The sequence below is a fragment of the Schistocerca gregaria genome, chromosome 6 (genome assembly GCF_023897955.1).
Source record: "Schistocerca gregaria isolate iqSchGreg1 chromosome 6, iqSchGreg1.2, whole genome shotgun sequence".
Classification (NCBI taxonomy): domain Eukaryota; kingdom Metazoa; phylum Arthropoda; class Insecta; order Orthoptera; family Acrididae; genus Schistocerca; species Schistocerca gregaria.
Genome location: NC_064925.1, coordinates 125,878,630 through 125,897,620, shown reverse-complemented (window position 1 = coordinate 125,897,620; position 18,991 = coordinate 125,878,630). Strand labels below are relative to the sequence as shown.

The 18,991-nt window shown below is 38.8% G+C and overlaps 1 protein-coding gene across 1 annotated transcript in view; it reads left to right on the top strand.

Annotated features, from left to right (window-relative positions):
- LOC126278756 (odorant receptor coreceptor-like) overlaps nucleotides 1–9,139 on the top strand; it is a 53,808-nt gene extending 44,669 nt beyond the window's left edge. The window contains exons 5-7 of the mRNA XM_049979033.1: nucleotides 395–508; nucleotides 6,985–7,140; nucleotides 9,089–9,139. Of these exons, the coding sequence (XP_049834990.1) occupies nucleotides 395–508; nucleotides 6,985–7,140; nucleotides 9,089–9,139 (321 nt within the window). The remainder of the gene's footprint in view (nucleotides 1–394; nucleotides 509–6,984; nucleotides 7,141–9,088) is intronic.
- Nucleotides 9,140–18,991: the final 9,852 nt, after the last annotated feature.

The window sequence follows — 18,991 nt, the reverse complement described above, 5'->3', positions numbered from 1 at the left end:
TCGTGCACATGACAGGTGTTTCCATTTACGTATTCTGACACATACTTCGCCATCTATTGATCAATTTTTAGACTATTTTTATTCTTCTGCCATACGTTATCCTCCTCCTCCGATAATATTCTGTTGCAATTTGACGTCATTTTGACCAGCGGTATTTTTACAGCATTCTGAAAATTTGCTTTAATTATAATCACACTGCATATTCCTCAGATGCGGGTGTTGGCCTGATCAAATATTTTGAACCGAAACTTTATCTACTAAGCCCCCGCTACAACGCCTAGGAACCTGTGATACTCTGATACAACGTGTAACTCAGCGGAAAACCCTGAATTAGAACTTAAACTGTTTATCAAAGGGACGGTTTCTGCTTGTGATTCGGAATGTGTTGTTGCAGCTGTTCCAAGGAGGTTGGAAGGGACCAGCCGTGATGAAAAGACTCCTCGCTTGCCCGATCTACATGGCGCAGACTGCTCTCTTCTGCCTCTTCGGACAATCACTGACGGACCATGTAAGTTTCTATTCTTTATGATAAGTTTATACGCGTTAATGAATAAGAATCTGCAAATTTGAAGCACTTCCATTGGTAACCCGGCCTCCTTTTGTTAACAAGGTATCCAATTCGTTTCTGGAAACCAGAGAGCACCAAAATCACAGACATAACAGTTCGAAGCTAGCGCACGTTTATATATGCGACATAAATTCCAAGGTTTAAGTGTCACAATACCTTGGAGTATGCCATCAGACAGAGGACTTGTTCATCGTACCGTGGCGTAAGAATACAAGTTTACAGACATATTGCAACGAAACTGTTGTTGTTTTTGTTGTTCTTGCTTTTGTTGTAGTCTTCATTCTGAACAAAGGTTTTATGCATCCCTCCATGCCATTTTACCTTGCGCAAGCCTCTCCAGCTCCAAATAACTACTGCAGACTTAATCCATTTTAACCTGCTTACATTATTCATCCCTTGCTATTTCTGTACAATTTCGATCTCATCTCTTCACTCCACAACGAAGCGGAAAATTCCTTCACACCTTCCTATCAACCGAGCCCTTCTCTTAGTCATTGCGACGTACAGTAATATTTTTCACTAATTACATCTTCATGAGTTACTCTATCGAATCTTCAGCATTCTTGGGCCTATCTCCTACATCATGCACGTCAGCTGTAGCACTTTTTCTTCTGGCTAGCTCACCCACGTATCTCAATAATTCTGAAGGAAAGTTATTTACTCCAGGAACATTGTTTCAACATTGGCCTGTTAAATTCTCATCACAGTATCATGTCTCCCATTACATCTTCACGTACTTCCTCTTCCCTTTCTATAAGGGGCGATCAAAAGGTTTCCAAATTAACACCTTGCCTACATGCCGGTGCTTACGTGGCTCAATCGCTTGTCGCCCCTTATAAAGTACTGCCTTCGAGTTAATTAGCATTGTACAGCCGTTTTATGCATTTGTTTCACCTTCTTTGTGTAGTTCTGGCTTGCTATTACAACTCTTGTTAGTCACACAGTTGCTTCACTTTTTCCCAAAGATCCCTTTCATTTTCGTGTAGGTATCATATATCTTTCCGCTAGTTACTCATGCTTCTACAGCATTGTATGTGGCCTCTAGCCATTCCTCCTTAGCCACGTTGCATGTTCTGTAAATTTTGTTTTTAGATGTCTGTATTCCGTTTAACCTGCTTCATTTGCTACATTTTTATATTTCCTCGTACGAGTAAAAAATCTCTTATTCTTGCTATGGGCTGTAAAGGTTCTGTAACTCTTTCTTGTATTTTTCTAAATTCCTTTTTTGGCAGATAATTACCATATACTTCCCACTTCTGCACCAGTTTCCAGACTCATGTCTACAGGTCACTCAAGTTTTAACATCCCCATCAGCGTACGTTATCGATAGCTGAGCGGAGGCATTACAGGTAGGCGCAACCAGAGGCACAGTCACTCGGTTACTTGTGTAGCCCGATAGCAGCTCACAACGAAACCCTCGAGTGCGAGGTCACATAAGTTCAATCTTTAGTAAGGCTGATTTGAAAGTGCTGTGTTAACAATTATGGCAGGAAAAATATTAGCTTCTACCGACCCAGCATGTTCAGCAGGAGGGCGACAGAAAATGAATGAACGGGCGGTGCAGAGCTCAGCCTTCTATGGAATGTGTGTATTAAACATCAGAAAAAAGACATCGCCGAAATTCAAGTAATGTACAAAACAAACTAACAACGTGTACTGTGCGAGTTCTGTGGAGCTTTCCAAACACAAATAAATTTAGTTTCCATAAAATTAAATAATTTAAATAAATAAAATTTGTCCCTGTTACTAGGGACGTTAGTAACAGTGGTAGGGTAAAAAATAACATAACACGTAAAACTTCATTTTATCACCCAAATGATTTATATAGTAACTTAATGTAAATTGACATTAAAAATATTAAACAAAAATCGATAAACGGTGAAAAAACATAAAACTTCAGTTATATTTGCAATTATCAAATTAACTGAAATTTCTGTTAGTAATACTGAATGAATCTAGGGATTGTGATCAAATATTGGTGGGTCAATTAAACAGACGATTAATGCATATCTTAAGTCCTATTCAGATTCGGAGTTGTGACCCACTTACATATCCTCCCCTTTTGTACAAGCAACATGTTGCCAACCCATAGATTCCCAATACTACATACATTTGTCTTTGGGATGACTGTGGCGGTAAAGTTCTGGACATACAAGGCAGTAGCTATCTTGATCTTCCAATGATGCTTCTTTAGGCTTTTCCTACTGTTGTGTTCTTGGCGTGCTGCTTCTTAAATTTAGCTTCTTCTTGACTTTCTTTGCGAACGGGCTCTTAGCTCTTCTTCCAAAGCCAATTTCTCTGGAGTATCGTTCAAAATTGCAGGCTTTCTCCTCTTCCACCCTTTTCTTGTGTTTTGCTCTGACCTCTTTTGGGAATGGACTAGGCGAACTGAAGGAGATGACTGTAAACCACTACGCCCCGCTTCGCAGGCTAGGGCACCTGGAAGTGATTCCTCGCTTCTTGCTGCTGGATCAACTTTAGGTATGCTCACAGGTATGGCCCACTGAAAACCGCTAATGGCTCTGCCAAGGACATAGTGTGCTTTTCATGATCACAACCTTGTGGTGCTGGGCGATCAATGATAGGAGCTGGCGTAAAATCGGTTTCACTGAGCACACTCCTATTGAATAGCACTGTGCCTCTGCAGTTAAAGCCTGCTGCAACATTTTTGGGTGTTACAGCAAGTAGAAGTGCTTTTCTTACAATTGAAAGAATGTCGTAAATTCACATGATCTTTTCCTGGATGATTCGTGATCCAGCTCTCGGCAAAAGCATTTACCATGCTTATAAATGGACCATTAACTGAACGGTCTAGAGGCTGGATCCTGTGCATACAGTGTTGTGGGAATGACAACATAACAATCTTCTTGCTTTTCCAAAAATTCAGGCTTCTGATGAATATATGAGACGACAGGAAGAAGCAAACGTCTGTCCTCAGAAGTTGGTTTGGCAAATTTTGCAAACTGGTACAAGAACACCAGCCACTCTCATTTCCTGCTCCAATGGGACCAATAGAACCATCTCAAACAAAATGGTCATGTTACCTTAAGCGAGCGAATAGAAAGAGAGGGGGAGTACTGCCTCCCTGAGCATTAATAGCAATAGCAATAGCCCTTTCTGCCGAAGTGGTGTCTCCCACCTGCTTTATTTGTCTGTTTAACGACAGTCCTGTTTGGCCTCTAGAGAGTGCTGATACCTGGCGTGACCATATTCCCGACGTTCACGGGCCTGAATTTCTATCTATCAATAATCTTAGCCGGGTTGTCGTGAAAAGCATTCACATTTGTTGGATTATAACTCGTTTGCTCGAGCGAGACTTGTGGCTTGACGCGACCGAATAGTCAACTGCGGATTCCTCTTGATGAATGCTGAAAACTAGTTGGGACCAGTACCTTGGTTATCTAACCACGTCGATGGAATTGGAATACTGTTTACTGTTGCCAGTTCGTGGGCTAATTTAAAGATATCCTTAGGACAAAGTCCGTAAAATATCGCCGATGTATTAAATACATATTCTGCTATTATTTTTTCTTCTTCATCTGGTAACACGGCGTTTTACCCTTCTATACCCAACATGAGGCATCACTGTGCAGCCAGCGGTCACACACTTATTTTCCTTCTAATTGTACCCATGCAAAGTCACATGACATACACACACGTTTCTTTGCTGCTTCTCTGACGCTTACGTTATAATTTTTAACATCATCTGCCGAAATTTGATACGCAGATGTAACCGTTAGTCCTCTTACCGTCGTCCTAACTCGCGCTCGTGGTATAATTTCCTGTAATAAAATAACTAAGTAAATAACTGTTTTGTTGAGTGTTACACGTCATTTACTGATGCTAATGAGGAAAAACCGGGGATCTGAGTTTCTAGTACTATTTTCTGAGTGACAGGGGCGAAAGTAGCAGTCTTATTTTTGCCTCCGTCCACGCTTTTCTGTTAAATTCGTATTTTTGAAACAACTTATACAAACAATAGAAACATTGATAACGGAGACATAAAACTGAGAGTATTACGTAATTAAATTATTACAGTAGACCTACGTCCATAGCGTTCCGTTGACCTTATTAAAAAGCTGAGAGAATTGAGAAAACTTACTGGAGGCACTGAAAAAACGTTATATTGCGTCATAGTCGACAGTTACTCTCCAATAATGGTCAGCGACTGGTAGGCAGTGCGGAACCTTCAAGGACATACATTGCCTGAAACACGTGATTTTCGGAGCTACATGGGAAGATGGAGAGGGAAATTTATTTTCATCCACTGTTACTTTTGTTCTCGGTCTTCCAAACTCTATTTGCAATAATGAAACAGAAAGTTACAGTCTGTTATTTATAAGTTGAATGAAGAAGAAACTGAACATGAAAGGCTTAACATCGTTGGAAATTTTACCTACAGGTAAAATGTTTAGCGCACCTTCACGTTCCTAGTCATTCACTTAGTAAAAGCGCAGGGAAAACAACTGCTTACAGTGAGCAGTATGAGAAAGCGGAATTTTTTATCATAGTGCCTGAATAGGTGAAAATTTGCAACGGAGAAACATGTAGGGCTATAGATCCAGTAAAGTAGGATTTGCCAGTAGTCTTTCCATTCGATATATGCATAATAATCACAATGATATAATGGGATTCCATACGCAGGATACGTACAGAATAAATTTTCAGCTAATAAATGTATCTCTGTGTTTTATACCCGAGTTCAATACGAAAAAGAATCTCATGGAGCCATTACATCCTCCAACGTACCGATTTATCAAATAGGCGGAAATTGTAAATCGTATTATACGAGGCTCATTCAGTAAATAAAGAGACAAATTGGTCTGGAGAAAAAAGCGTTTATTTTTACAAAACAATACTTTTTTTACTTATCAACATTATCTCGCTGATCGTTTATGCACTCATTCCAACAGTCTACAAGCTTTTTTATTCCGGCTGCAAAGAACTCTATCTTCATGTTTCAACCAGTTTCCCACAAACTTTCTCACGTCCTCGTTATCCTGGAACCTCTTTCCAAGTTACACCTCCTTCAGTGCACAAAACAAATGGAAATCGCTAGTTGCTAAATGACGACTGTAAGGAGGATGAAGTAGTACTTCACAGCCCATTTTGTCGATTGTTTCACGGGTTAGTCGGGCAATATGAGGATGTGCATTCTTGCTGGTGAACCACACCTCTCCACTGAGATCCACAACGTCTCTTTCATGGCTGGCTTCATCTAGTTTAAAAGCAAATACGAGAAGTACTGGCTGTTCATTGGACACTGCTCTTCGAGATAATCACAAAAAAAACTGGATCTTCAGCATCCCAAAACACCGTCAACATGACTTTTCCTGCTGGTGCTTGGGTTGTTTATTTTTTCTTGACAGGTGATTTGGTGTGCTTCCACTCCATGCTTTGTCTTTTTGATTCTGGCTCATAGTAGTGAAGCCAAATTTCATCACAAGTTAAAATTTTGCTGCGAAAATGGTCACGTACTCTTTCACAACGTTCCTTTAGCTCTGTGCACACTCTCAACCTTGTTTCCTTGTGTAGCCACGTCAACTCCTTTGGGGCCCATCTTGCACAAGTTTTGCGATACTTCAGCTGGTTACAGATAATGTTATGAACTCTGCCAGTACTAACTTGAACCTTATCAACTATCATTTCCACAGTCAGCAGCCGGACGACCTCAAAAGATGGAGACGAAACGGTAGGGGGAAATTTTATATATCGACCACGGCCTGTCAGCCCGGAAGTTTTAACTGAAGACAACACCGGCCATGAAAGCCTACATTGTATGATTATCATTTCCACAGTCACACGGCGGTCGGCACGAATAACGTTATCCAGTCGACTTTCAAGTGGGGGAGTTGAAACTGCAACTGTTCGGCCATAACGCTGTACGTCAGTCACTGAGTCGCGGCCATTTTTGAACTGCTCCACCAACTTGTAAAAATTTTGACGTCTCATAGAACCTTCACCATGAACTTCATACATTCTGCGGTATATATTCACTGGTTTCTCGCCTTCAGCAAGTAAAAAACCGAATAACGGAACGTTTTTCAACTAATGTGGACGTTTCAAGCGGACTCGGCATCTTGAAATATATTTTTGAGGTTATAAACAAAACAATGTTGTTACAGCAGCTGATCACGGCTCATCCCAGTGATGCCAACTTAAAGCTATAAAAGTACCAAACTTGCCCTACTAAAAGTTTTTCCCCACACCAATTTGTCTCTTTAATTATTGAATGAATGTATCTTCGAGTTTCATCATTATTAACAATCTGTAACAAAATGTAGCTTACCTAAACTGAATATTCATGTGTGTTTACTTTGTTGTTATAAGCAATTATTTTGTACAAAATATCTGATCATGGAAATCTCGCAAGCAAGATTACGCGACTGCTAAGCGTGCTCTGTTTTTGTTACCAGAGCGAGCGTCTGCTGGACTCTGGCTTCAGCTGCGGCTGGCCAACCGCCGACAGTCGTTTCTGCAGTGCCCTACTCATCTTCATGCAACAGGCGTCACAGCCCCTCAGTATCAGGGTGGGTAAAATCTTCACGCTCTCCAGGAACTCTTTCTTACAGGTACGTAAGCAGGTTAAATCCTACTTGCTGTCAGAACTAACGTTAATCCATTTGACCACGAAAGTAAAACAAATTTCATGAACAACTGAAAATCTGAACAAATGCATGTTTGTCCACTTTGATGATGCCACAGACACTTGACACTTATAATCACGTGTTGTTACGAACAGACTGACGCAAGACAAGTTACTCTTCTTTACAAAAATACGGAAATAGAGACCAATACCGCTGACGCCTGTTGCAGATCCTTGCGCATAGTCTGAGCCCAAACATTTCTATAGGAAAATTAAATTATCTCAGACGAACAGCACAAATTCAGAAAATAAAATGGTCGTATGAAAAAAAATCTTGCTTATTCACACATAATTTCTCGCAGTTCATAGTTACAGGTAAACGGGAACAAACAGTCTCCACGTAGCGCATCGTCAGCTACTGCCCAATATACGATAATACGGGGTATTTTCGCAGAAAAAGTCGCTGAGTAGTTGATAAGTCGAGCCCAATATGTTACACTCGACAAGTTTTCCACAAGAACCAATGCAGGGTGTACCCCAAGGAATCGAAATAGTTCCTCAATTATTATCATTACACATAAACGATTTATCGGGTAGAGTTAGCAGTACTGAATGTTTGTTCTCTGACCACTCGGTTGTCCACAGAAAGTGTCGCCGGTGGACTTCTGCAGTTATTTCATGATGTTCGTGGACGATGAATTGGGTACACGAAAGTCACGTAGAAAACTGTTATGAAATACTGAAATACTTGCTGATTATCAGCAATAGGTGCAACGATTTACAGCTGTCCTTAAATATAAATAACTGCAACTAAATTTTCAGAAATCATTCTAGAATTGCCTGACTGCACGATTTTCGATTTCACTAGAATCAGAACAGTGAATCAGCGAAACGAATCCACCTGTGGGCACTTAAGATGTAAGAATTACAAAAATATTTCATCTGAAAAGGAAAAATTAATGTTCGTTTGATGAACCCGATGGGAGTGTAATTCATCCACGAAAGAAGTCCTAGACAAAATTCTCGTTTGTTGAATTCCTCATTTTAGTCATCTGTCTGGGATTCCAATGAAATAAGTGCCTGAAACTTTAGGCGAAGGACGCAAAATTTAATTACTGAACGAATTATTGTATTCTTACTATTGTTTACTTTTCCTCTCGTAATAGTCTGAAAGAAGTTCAAGCATCAAGATCGTTGTAATCCTTAGAAGAACACTATTCCTTTTGAGGCGACGTCATTGGCAAGAAGTCATAAAACTCATCTCAAAGTTCGATTTGCCCAGAGCTGGTTATTCCATACATTTAATTTGGACAGTTTGGTATACTATAAAATACACTGTTCACACACTATCAGCAATACAATTTTACCCAGTTTGCTATGTGAGTATATCACCTACACTGAGAATCCTTGTAGAGAGTAAAGCCACTGATATGTTTCGCGTATGTCCTGTCAATTTTTCAGGTTAGCTACGTCCTCTCAGTCTGTGATGCACAAGATTACTAATTTTTGCTTCGTGGTAACTTGCTTTCCTCTTCAGTTTTCATACAAACGTTGCAGTTTTCCAGCTGTAACCGTTTTCATTAAAAAAATATTGACCTAGAACTATCGATACTGACAGGAAACACGCTATGTCGCCATAAAACATGGGAACAATTTCTAGATTCCTATACGAAAAAAACGTTGTAGATACTACTTCGTAAACTACTTCCACGTATTTTTTGAAAGGGTAGTGAACACGTACCTGACAGATACATACGTAAATCATGGTGAAAATCAATGTGATGAATGTTTTCCGAGAGTGGGATAAAAAAATAGCTGCAGATTTCAAATGAGTTCTCCATCGTTTTTAACATTAAACTAAGAATGGTAATATATATACGTAATATGTAGGACATTATTATTGCTCTGGCTAATTCAGATTTATCTTCTTACAGATAATGAATGCTTCGTACACAATATTCAACATGCTGTTAAATACACAATGAAGATATGAACATAAACAACGCTGAAATTTCAAGATGCACTCTGGCGTTTTCCCAATATTCTACGGCATTAATATGTTGATGCAAACGTAAAGTTATGTCCTAGTAGATAGCGTACATAATCTAGTAACTTAAAACATACTCATCGATTACCGGTATGCTTGTTGACACATCGTAGGCATAATTCGAATGTGTCCTTTGCTGAAAGCACTACACCTAGCAAGAGCTTTCTCTACAAAATATGTATTGAAGGTGAACGCCATCACGTCAGGCAACTGTTATCTTTATTTAAGTGTTATAGTTTGAATCCTCAATCGCTCATTTACACCGGAATACTGTCAACAAGATCAGACTTCGCACCAATCGACAGCTAGTTTCTAATGCGATAAGAAAATGTCGTGTCCCATGTTCAGTGATACTGGTGACAGTAAATACGTCTATAGAATTATATGGATGCTTTATACAATTAAAATGAAAATGTAATTAAATTTATGTCCAATTTCACTGCATTTTTTGTAAATATGTATATGTAACCATGAAGCAAATCAAAGCTAGAACGTTTATGTAAGAAACAAACACTGCAAGAACAACGATCATTATAAAATTACTTGATTCAAAAGATGAGTAAAAATAAATAATACATAAAACCTGATACGATTGTGGTACTGTACTTAAGGATCTGAAAATAAGTTGTTTCATACTGATTTGTTTGGATACCAGTAACACTAGTATGTAGCCATTATATTATTGAAGAATAGGCGAATTTACTAGAAGAATTGGCGATTTCTATTATCAGAAGTGTGGACACAGCTACTGTTAATGAATCAGATTCCATCTAGATATAAAGATTGTGCTTTGAAATGGAAAGGAAATTTTAAATGCAAAAATGTATTTTGTTCGCTGTATTAACAAAACAACGATTACAGAGAAATAGATGTTTACTAAAACTGAGCGAAAAGAGAAAGAAACGTATATTATGAGATTACACCTCTAGCTATGAAATATATAAGGAAGATGCATTTGAAAGTTTCTTTTAATTCGAATAAATAATCCAACACAGCTTTTCAGAGTCCCTCAATAAGAACTATGCTAAGAATACCTATTTCGTCTTCTCATTAGTGCAACAAAGCTACCTTTTCCAGGAAATGACAAACGATCCGCCACGTCCGTGAATAAAATGTTTCCTTGGTATAGATTAAACCGTCACGCGTTGAAATGCCTCACTTATGCGTAAGTGTATTCCGAAATATATGACAAATCTTTTTTAAAGTTTTAAAAATATATCTGTATATTCAGTGTTTCCTAGAGCAGTACTTTGTTATTTGTAGCACGTATACTACATTTCAGTCTCCTGTGTCACTCCTCTACTCACAATGAAGGATCTGCAGTGCACTAATTTACTACAGAAGTCATTTCCAGGTGGCGGGTGGCAGCTTTCTCATGGACATCCAGCTAATTTTATACAATGAAACGGTTAGTACTATGATTACATGTGTAAAAAGTTGCTTCAGATGTGTTTTATCGTGATATATAACATGGTCTGTCATCATAAAATGTGATATTATAATATGTAACAGAAGCCAGGAATTACTACGAATGTCATTTTTCATATAATAAATCAATGACTTTTATTTTAAAAAGGGAAATCACAGCACCGTCCTGAATACAAATTTTATGACATGGGGAATTTTTCTCGCAATTAGTTACACAAATCGATATGAAATTCTAATAATTAAGCGTATAAGAGAATAATTGCAAACACCAGAACAAATACACACACACACACACACACACACACACACACACACACACACACACAGACACACACATACACGTAAGCACAGGCCAAACCCAACAAACTTTTTCAGTGGCTTAGGTTACTGCGTTTCAAACATCAACACTTTCAAAGTCAAGTTTTATAAGAAAATATTTCACGAAGAACTACCTAATTAATTGAATGAAACACTCTTGTAACTGTGTTTCAGGCTCTAAGAAAGGAACATTGTCTCATGGTGATATAGTTTGAAATATACTGTGTTAGGGAACGCAGAAATATGAGATATACCAGTTTTTGAATCTTAAAGGTGTTTGCAATTGTGACTTAGAGCAGATATATTGGGTACAGTGCATCGGACGGTGTTTTGTGTAAGTCTGGGACACAGCATTCGAACCTATAGTTATCATCGTAACAAAAAAATGATTGGATAACATTAAAGGATGCCGCATCTTGGCATAAACAGACTACGAATAATCGAAGTGAGGTGTACTGAAAGATGAATGTCAATTGGAGCATCATCTCATTTCGATGAAGAAGATTCCAGAAGTAAAGATGCATGTAACAACAGTTCAAGCAACTACGATTATGTGGTACAATCAAACAGTTCAAGAAAGTAAAGCTTGCAACTTTGCCTGATGGGAATAAAATATACTTTCATGGTTCCTGATAACTGTAAGTCAGGGACACAAAATACGACGAAGTAGGAACTATTAAAAATTATTGAGGGAAATTAGCTGCGGCCTGTGTAAATCACTGTCAGATTTTAGACGAAAACAGGCTTCTTACTCTATGAATACTCCGCTAGCATTGCAACTTGAATTGGTAAAGCTCTTCTTGATATATGTTGTATTCATTACGTTCATCTCGTTGTACAAAATATGGCTTCTCATACGCTCATAACAACAAATTACATATTTTCGAGCTAATAGCTGAAGGAAAAGGCAAAATTATTTTTTTTTCTTTAGATCGTTCGAGGCAGTGAGTAAAATTATAACAATTTAAGATGACAGACGCAACGCCTCTGGAGTCGCAGACATACGCTTCGAGACTATAGGCACTATTTATTCTCTTTCATGATTCATTGTATCTTAAGAAATTTTATTCTGTCATCTCCATAAAGTCTAAATGTCTTTCTTATTCCCCCAGTGCTTCAGATGGACCCTTGGGCAGTTTTAATACTCACAATAAAAAGAACGCGTGGCTAGTCAAAGAGCGATGTAATAGTAACGGAGCGTATAGCGTAGTAAATTATGTATTTGTTGTCGTTAAACGGGTAGAAGGTCTTTCGAAAAATTGTCTCATTTCTAAGTACAGCTCTGGAGGAACTTGCAGGGCATCTGATATTTATCAGGACGCTCTGCTGTGGTACATTCCTGACCGAGGTGCCGAAAGCTGTCCAAGGGAACCTTAGAGAATTCTCTGCACACTGGTCTAAATTGTTGTAAATGATTTGCAACGTGTCGAGATCCTGTGTATACAGATAGCAGAGAACTTCAACAGGAATGGCAATGCGAATATATTATTGACGTTCAGAAAATCATCAAAATGGGTGACGGGGAATCCCAGATGTCACCGCCCTCGTCCATACATTCATTTAGCTGGTTAGTCGGATATCTATACAATTGTGGAAGGCAGCGTGAGAGACAATAAGCCTTAGTTGCTACAGCCATCTATCAGGACGTGATATTCCTCATACCGGTCACCGGATTGAGATAAAGTGGCCGTGGCCGTCCTAAGAATTACGCAGTGTCCCATTACACGTGGCTTCTGTCTCCGGCAAGTGAACCCTCAGTTTGTGATGCCTGTGGCTTGCAAATCACTGTACACCATATTTTTAGTGAGTGCATTTTACTGTTTGATAAATGGACAGAAGCTAATTTATACAGAAATTTTATAAAGAATGAAATTAAATTTTGTAAATCATCTGCACTCAGGCCTAAGCCTTTAAGAAAGTTGTAAGTACTAAGGGACCAAACTGCTGAGGTCATCGTCCCTAAGCTTACACACTAATTAATCTAACTTAAGCTAACTTACGCTAAGGACAACACATACGCCCATGCCCGAGGGAGAACTCGACTTCCGAAGGGGTGAGCCGCACTAACCGTGACAAGGATCCCCTAGACCACAAGGCTACCTTGCGCGGCTTTGCTTTTAGGCTGAAGCGTTTGGTGTGTAGCAGAATGGCTGGCTTACCACTTCTATTCCAGCAACCAGCCAGCCGTAGCTGTTTCCCCTGTTATTTTAATTCTTCCCACTGGTCTTTTTCTACTGTAGGTTTTAGAGCTGGTAACCAAATTTGCATTGTACGTGCGTATGTGTGTTTGTTTGTTTGGATGTTAATTCAGTCTTTCTGAGCTGTGGGTGGCTCGAGTCATACTCGTCTTGGGTTAAACCTTAGTTGCAGTCCTGCAGCATTATTTCTCCTGGAGTTATCGCGATAATGCTGCTGTCCTCTCCGTGAGTGGCAGCACCAGGGTGTATCGATACTAGTACTGCTGTACTATCTTTGGTGTGGCGGAGCGGATATAGTTTCTGGCTGGGCGGTGTATGACCAGTCGGTCGGTTGGCGTGGAGCAGCAAGGAAGTCTCCATTTCGCGTGGTCTGGCTGGGGACGCTGGCGGTGTACACGCTCGGTTGGAGTGTGAGGTGCTGCTTGCGAGTGCTATGAAGTTCGTCACCCTCCGATCTTGGACATGAAAGTTGAGTTCTCACTTAACCTACTATCGTTCCTCAACTGTTTAAATTTCTTCGTTTGATGCTGGTTGTCGCTTTTGAGACATTCCCGCGAGCAACAACGTGTGTCTATTCAAGTCAGCTAAGATTCCAGCCATCTTCCTGTGGAGGTTACCTTAATTTATTCCCTGTTATTGAAGTTGACCAGAGGTATCTCCTGCCTTGTGGCTGTTAACGTTCCGGTTACCTGCCCTGGTCGTTTACGTAATTTTCGGAAGTGTATTTTCCTCGTCGTGTTGTTGCTGTCCAGCGCGGTGTTTAGTTCGACAGCTGAGGTATTGTTGGTCGTTGAGTTCGCCAATTTTCTGTGTGTTGTTGTACTGAAATCTTATGCTCGTCTTGCTGGTTGCGTGGAGCGGAACAGATTTTGTTGGTCCGTCAGTCGGCTGTCTGTCGGTTGGGTTGCCTTCAGATTAAAAAGAAGTCGTTGGACAGGCTGCCTGTCTGATCTAAGCAGGCGTTATTGTTACAATCCAAGGCCGACCGTTGGAATTTCAGAGCGCTGTTCCTTGTGTGTGTGTGTTTTTTTTACATAGTAATTTCCCTGTTTGGGTTTTAGTTATTTGGTTGATGTATGGCCTTCAGCTGAGAGTATCAATATCTCTTAGATTAAAATTCTTGTCTTGCCCTTAAGGCATGAGACCGTTATTATTTTATATGGGGGCCTTTAGCCGAATTTTACATGAGATGATATGGCCTTCTGCCTTTTAACTGAAACTCTTTTTCTAGTCCTTACGCCGTTAAACACATTTTGTTGATATGTGGCCTTCAGCCGAGTATTAATATCTCTTACATTAATGTTCTTGTCTTGCCCGTAAGGCATAAGATTGTTATGCTTTTGTATGGGGCCTTCAGCCGAATTTTGCATCAAATGTCTTAAGATAAGGCCTTCTGCCTTTTGATTGAAACTCTTCTTATAGTTTAATATACGGCCTCCAGCCAAGTTTCATTAAAATTAAATTTCTAAGGCCTTCACCCTCTTTAGATTGAAGATTTAGTAAATATTCTTGGGTGAAACCTCCAAAAGAACCTTGTATTTCAATTTCTTGCTTAGGCTTTGTGTCTTGGATTTTCAGCAGATCTAATGTTAATTAAAGGAGGTCGATTAAAATTTTGAGTGTTTTGCATCCTTGTTGTAATATCGTGTGTTGTTTGTATGTTGAGTGCAACTGACACTAACTTAGTTTGGCCACTTTCCACAACCTAATCTGCTCTGTCCTGCCAGCTCAGGCATTTCAATTTCATTGTAGATTATATTTAAATAATTTCGATACATTTATCCACTCTTGTTTCATAAAATTTTCAGATGCACGCGAAAGACCTCGCTGTTGTGCCTCCCTCTTCACTACCATATCATTATCATTGTCATAATGATCAACACTGAGATACAAGGACGTGAACCACATCGAAGGCTACGTGAAAGGAGGCCTGCGACTGCCCCCAGTGACGTCACAGTCTGAATGCTATGCATAGACGTGGGCGCTAAGCCACCAGCAATACATGACGCGATTTCCAGTTTGATTTTTTGATGCACAATGCAGTGCGCGTTTCATGTAGTTTTTACTACCTCGGAGACGAAATGAGGAGGAGGAAAAATTATAAACACTTTTTAGCAATATCACTTTATGCAATACATACGTTCAAAGTGATTACTGACTTTACTTTCGAGGTTTTGTGAAATATGCACCCTAGGAACGTGGTATAACATCAAAAGTTACGTGGTTCAGAAAAGCAAACATTCTTAAGGGAAACTAGCAAGGAAAAGATACACTTCTACACAGAAGTTGACTTTTATTTTGAAAATGTACGAGTAAGTAAGTTCCATGTACTGTTGGATACAGATACTTGTTTCTCGTTTTCTACTTTTTTGTGAAGATATTTCCCAAAGTATGAAATGCTTTTTAAGTGATTTCTTTTACGTCTTTTCCTCATGTAGATGTCTGAGAAAAGTGAGTATAATCATCTGTAATTTCCAGCAGCTTTTTAAACACTTCCCCATTATTTGCCTTGCATGGAAACCAAGTTTAAAACTGATCAGGTATACTACGTTTTGGTGTCCTTCAACAAAAATTTTAAACATTAAGTGACACGACTGGTTTTACGCGCCTCTGCAGATATTAAGTGAATATGATTTAGTGTCATTACTTGTCTCACTTGAAGTGAACTCACCTCCACTGACAAGTGCTTTTCATTACTCGCTCACATTTATTATTCTCCGTAAAGAATGCCATACATAAACTCCTTTGTAAAGCAGTGCAATTAAGATACTCTCAGAAGTTCCTCTTTTGCATGCATGTTCAGGAACATGCTCTCTAAATGCTTAGTTGGTGCTTATTCGTGTCGCATTTCTACGAAACTTAGCATCACTCTTTTACACACAAGTCCCCACGTAATGTAGATCTCAACTGCATAGGCTTTTCCCGAGTAATAATTCTCAGTAGTTAGCCGACTTTGCTGCCGAATCCTAAAATACTACTGGTATACTGATTTTAGGACCCGGCAGGAAACCTGAAGTGACTATAAAACATTATTATGCTAGGAAAGCCAGCAGTCACATGAATTACGTCCATTTGGAGGAGATGCCGCAAATTATACAGTTACGTTGATCTTAGGACCAGCAGCCAACCCAAGGAGACTACCAAGAAAAATCTTGAAAAGACTACGAAATCACAACTATCTCTAGTGGCAGAAGAAGGCAAAACTTCGACAGTATATTAATTTTAGGATCCGGCAGTAAATCTCAGTTTCTTTTCAGAATCTAAGGTCGGCGAAGATTACACACTGTAACATGTATCTCACATTTGTCTCCATAAGACCTTTCTGAAATTTATCCAATAGAAAATATTTGCAGCCTATAATAGCGTAAGTAACTTCCATCGACTGTAGCTTACGTCAGTTTGCCGACTATTTTCTAACAGAAGGACACACAGATCTAGAAACAATAATGTCATTAACTTTCGTATGCTGTGGTTTACGTCAATTTGTGGAATGTTTCCTGGTACAAAGACAAACAAGTTTAAAAACAAATTGAAGGGAAAATAGCGAAGAAAGTAATTTAGAACGACTGCTCTAATATCATTATCTGTTGAATATTTGTATGCAACATACCAAGTAACAAGTAATTACCATGTACCTTTACAAAATCCTCTGTATACATTGGTTTGTACTATTGTATTTAAATTACTGTCTTTGATTTTAACCAAAAATGTTAAAAGCTGTTTCCTACAGTACACTCTTGTGGATTTAAACTTTCTTCCGCCGATCCACACACATCAGTCCAGCAAAGCTCAAATGCAGCCGATACACCTCCCATAAACGTTAAACTTCGCTGATAGTGTTGAACCCACAACCGCAGCCTACAGAACTGAGATTACTCCTTAAGCTACAGGATTTCGTGCACCACTCGGCTTCACTCAATACGGGCTAGAAGAGTGCAATAAATATATAACTTGCGCTTGACGCCTGAAATATGAATGTGCACTCTCAAAATAAAGTGTCGCAATCATTTTACCTTGCCTAATTTGTCAGTATTATTATTCTGTAAAACATACGTTATTTAACTAATGTGTCAGCTACAGAAGAGTCCAGTGAATGTGTAACTTACATCTGACACCTGCAACATGACTGTGGACTCTCAAATTAAGTGTCATAATGTTATGTCTACGTCCAAATTGTACTATAACAAAAAAGAGGCGCTTGCAGCTGCAATAACATGCTAAGCAGGCTATTGATGTTTCATCACAGGCTTAAATGAGGCTATGTACAAATCACGAACTTGACCAAGCACTGTTTTATGTAGGAAGAAGGTAATGCATGAAGAAAAACGATGGACAAACTTCCAAACAAATAGGAAATGTAAATGTCTCAAAAATACAGTTTTTGAACCAAACCAGAATTATTCAATGAAACAATTCGGATATTTAATACAAAACAAAAACATGTCGCTTATTGTAATGTGTAACTTCACACTCTGATTGCGACCGAAAAATTCAAACTTCGCACCAAAATATGATTTTCTTCATTATTTATCAAAATATATAAAGATTTCGAGTAGAAAACATACAATGTACTGCTGTCATCACTTAATGGTTATATAACGTCAGGAAGAAACAAAAACACGGCTCACATTTTGGCACTAATGAAATAACTTACAGGTTATGCTGTACTTTTGATGGCCATCGTTCAGTCTGTGTCCACACTTGAAAGTAATCAAAAATTGTTTGTGTTATTTCTCAAAACAGACAAGCTTGCTTTAGTAATTATGCTGACCTAATGGTAAAAGTACGCTAGCAGAGAACTCACTTAGGCTACCACATGTGCAAACCAGCTGACAAGTCAATAACACATATATACAGATGTGAGAACCGAACATTGCTATACTTCCAACCATCCTCTTCATCTGATTCTCAAAATCACCCCAAAATTATAGAGACTCAAAGCTACAGCATATTTCAGTTCAAAATGTTTGTTTTCTTCTCCTGATAATGCTGTCGGACAGTGAGAACTACAAGAAACTTCGCCAAACATACAACACAATTTTACGCCAAAATCTTAACAAATTGCCCTCATACAGCACTGTATTTACAGAAAATTTAAACAAGTTACCGATTTTTATATTTGGTTACGGATAAGCTTCGAATGAAATTGTAACTATTTGCCCCACAAACTGCCATGTTACGACAAAACTTAAACTAACTACCACCTTCATCGCCATGTTACAGCAAATCTTAAGGAAATTACGCCATGTATCATCACAGCTAAGTAAAATTATAACAAATTTAACCAAATGTTGAGTGTGCATAGTGCATATTAATGAGGAAGTGGTGGCAAGTTGAGATGTTGGCTCTAATTATCCAAATGATGGTATTGGTGGCCCATAATAGATGAAGACACTACTATAGGGGAATGATGGTCAGTGAGGTCAGTTTCATTTGGCAGAAAGGTTATTTATTTATTTATTTATTTATGCATTTATTTTACCTGGCAAGATTAGGGCCTTCAGGCCCTCTCTTACACCTAACCAGGCGTACTCAGATTGAACGAGACAGTTTCTACATAACGTTAAGGAAATATAGCCTATTATGCAGTATTGATGTTAAAGAAAAAAATAGATATTGTAATAGTAGTACAATGATAATTATAACAATAAAAATAATTATAACAATCAATAATAATAATAATAATAATAATATTAATAATAATGACTATGTATATGAAAGTAAGAGAAATAGAACGGTAAAATTCGAAGCTGTGATAGAGATGAGAAAGAAAGAGATGGAAGGGGCACAACAATGGTGGCTATACCGTCCCTAATATGTAAGTCTTGAGTTCCCTCTTGAATGTT